This window comes from Fulmarus glacialis, unplaced genomic scaffold (genome assembly GCF_000690835.1).
Source record: "Fulmarus glacialis isolate BGI_N327 unplaced genomic scaffold, ASM69083v1 scaffold27773, whole genome shotgun sequence".
Lineage (NCBI taxonomy): Eukaryota > Metazoa > Chordata > Aves > Procellariiformes > Procellariidae > Fulmarus > Fulmarus glacialis.
In genome coordinates this window covers 1-2796 of record NW_009204082.1, presented here as the reverse complement: position 1 = coordinate 2796, position 2796 = coordinate 1, and the positions used below count along the sequence as shown (strand labels likewise).

Here is a 2796-nt window from a genome sequence, read left to right as displayed (position 1 = left end):
GGGGCTCCGGAGCGCCTCTGTAACTCCCGCCCCCGTGGTGTGTTTGTTGGCTCTGGTCAAGCCGCTGTCCCCGCAATTAAGATAGGGCGCCGCCGGCCCGTTTCCACCGTCCAGCGGGCGGGAAGGGGAACGTGAAGGAGTCCCTGAAGCGGCTGCGTTTGAGCCTCCGCTGCCGGCTGGGGGGAATCGGTGGGAAATCGGGTTCCAGCAGCTGCCCCGCGAACAGCTACGCGTTTGGGGTTTTCCCCTCTAAAGATTTTGAGAAACCCGCTGGATCAGAAGGGAGGACGCTTCGATTCGGACAAAAACGGAGGCAGGAGCGTGCTGGAGCAAGAAGTCCCTCCCTACAGCATTTGGTGCGGTGAGTAGGGTGGCAAGCGACTCGTTCACACCCACGCTGAACTTCAGTTTCCATTCATAAGATGATACAGGCGATTAATAAAAGTTTTTAGTGTTGGATATGGTCCATGGGCAGGGACATCTTCAACTAGATCAGGTTGCTCATAGCCCCGTCCAACCTGATCTTGAATGTTTCCAGGGATGGGGCATCTGCCACCTCTCTGGGCAACCTGTGCCAGTGCTTCATCACCCTCATTGTAAAAAATTTCTTCCTTATATCTAGTCTAATATAAATCTTTTCGTTTCAAACCATTACCCCTCGTCCAGTCGCAACAGGCCCTGCTAAAAAGTTTGTCTCCTTCTTCTAAGCCCCCTTTAAGTACTGAAAGGCCAGGATAAGGTTTCCCCGAAGCCTTCTCTTCTCCAGGCTGAACAACTCCAACTCTCTCGGCCCTCCTTCATAGGAGGGGCGTTCCACCCCCCTGATCATTTTTGTGGCCCTCCTCTGGACCCACTCCAACAGGTCCATGTCTTTCCTGTGCTGAGGGCTCCAGAGCTGGACGCAGTACTGCAGGTGGGGTCTCCCCAGAGCAGAGTAGAGGGGCAGAATCACCTCCCTCAACCTGCTGGCCACGCTGCTTTTGGGGCAGCCCAGGATACGGTTGGCCTTCTGGGCTTCGAGCGCACGTTGTCGGCTCATGTCGTTAGTAGATACACAAGATAGAGACGTTCTAAATTACAGCCTGGGAGCCAAAGGACCATGGCTACAAGGAAGGTGAAGACTTAATACAGGGTTGTGATGACAGCCAGATGATTTGCAGATAGGACTACTGAGGGTTAAGGAGCAACCTAGCACTGGCCTCAGCGGAACTGAAAGGTTTTAAGCTGTGCCTTCAGACAAGCTGTGAAGGGACAGGTCTCAGAAGAAGCTTCCGTAGCTTGGCGACCTTCCCACCGCAGTTTGGGGAGTGTTCCAATAACCATTGCAATAACAGAATATGGAGCTTGGGGAACTACTGGCCCACAAAGCCCTTGCCAAGGGGTTCTTAGGGACTAAGAGCTGACAAAGGATACAAGATACTTTTCTCTGACACTTTTCCAGTTTCTGACATACTTCCAGCCAAGGATTTGCTACACCTGTGGATTACATAGGTAATAACCCTCAGCTGCTCTCTTCCAGGTGCTTGCTCGTCTCCACTTGAATCTCTGTATGTTTCCTGAATCCACAACACCTTTTGGCAAGAGTCCCACAGGTCTGCCACCCTGCTCCTGAGAACATGGACTTCAGCTGCTTGAACAGAGACTTTGGCTTCACCTTTCTAAGGCTTAGACCTAAAGAAAGCTCTTTTCATTCCCTGCCACTTCCAACCAACTGCTTTTAAAGACAGAGTAGCATTGCTCTGTAACAGGACACATAAAGCCAGTCAAATTAACAACTAAGGGAGAAGAGATAGGCAGATGCCTGCTTATCGTACAGATTTTTCTGAAGTACATAATGGTCTTTGTCATGCTGGACTAGAGGTATGCCAGCTTTGACTCACTTTAACTTCTGCTCTAAAGGAACAAATAACACCTATGGAAAACTAGAAGATAGAGTTTTTTAAAACAGTTATAAACAAAAGACCACTTGGTCAGTAAGTGTCATTAGTATGAGGTTAAGTCATCATCCGTGTGAGAGAAACAAATCCTGTTCTAAAGACAGGTTTTGATGCATTTCAACTAACATTTGGATCATTCACGCTTAATATTAATCAAAGATAAATGGAGGGCAAAGAGGCAAGCAGGAAGAAGTATTGGCAAGCACTCTTATTGCTAACTTGAAAATTTGGCTGTGAGGAAAAGCCTAAGATGGCATGTATTGAAATTGTCAAGTAGGATGTGAGAGCCTGGGGCTCACAGAGACTCAAAGGATGCTAGAAGCCTAGCCAAAAAGTAGAGGACTCTTGGGCCACGTTCAGGGATGCAGGCTGGAACAGATGTCTGTGAGAATTATGTCAGAAATGATTGAGGGGGCAGAACTGGCACAGAGGAGCTCAGGCCTGGAGCAGCAGCAGGACCTTGGGTCTGGGCCAGAAATGCACAGCGAAGGTTGCAGAAAGCACTTGGGAACTCAACTGTGTGAAAGCTGGCTTTATTCTGACTGTCATGCCACAAAACCAGGCTCCATGTGCCGAACCCATGGTTGCTCCTAGCGGTGCTTCCCCGTACGATTGAAGCGCCTGTACAAGTACCGGATCCTCTTGTTGAGTTTGTGGAGGTCCTCTACAAACATCCGATCTCCCACCACCTGCTTCTTGCGGATGCACCTCTGCAGCTCATTCCCCCGCCAGCCTCGCAGCCACTTGGGCCCCACAATGAGGTTCTTCGGGTGGATCTGGAAGCCACCTGAGAACAGGAGGGCAGAGCAGAGAGGATGAAGCCGGGCCCTGGAGGAGGCCGTTCCCGGGGCGGCCGGCC

The 2796-nt window shown here is 50.6% G+C and overlaps 1 protein-coding gene across 1 annotated transcript; it reads right to left on the bottom strand.

Annotated features, from left to right (window-relative positions):
- Positions 1-2527: 2527 nt before the first annotated feature.
- MRPL51 (mitochondrial ribosomal protein L51) lies at positions 2528-2724 on the bottom strand (the record flags this gene model as incomplete). The annotated part of the gene is made up of 1 exon (XM_009574861.1): positions 2528-2724. A coding segment is annotated over one exon (197 nt), but the record flags the coding sequence as incomplete, so codon positions are not given.
- Positions 2725-2796: the final 72 nt, after the last annotated feature.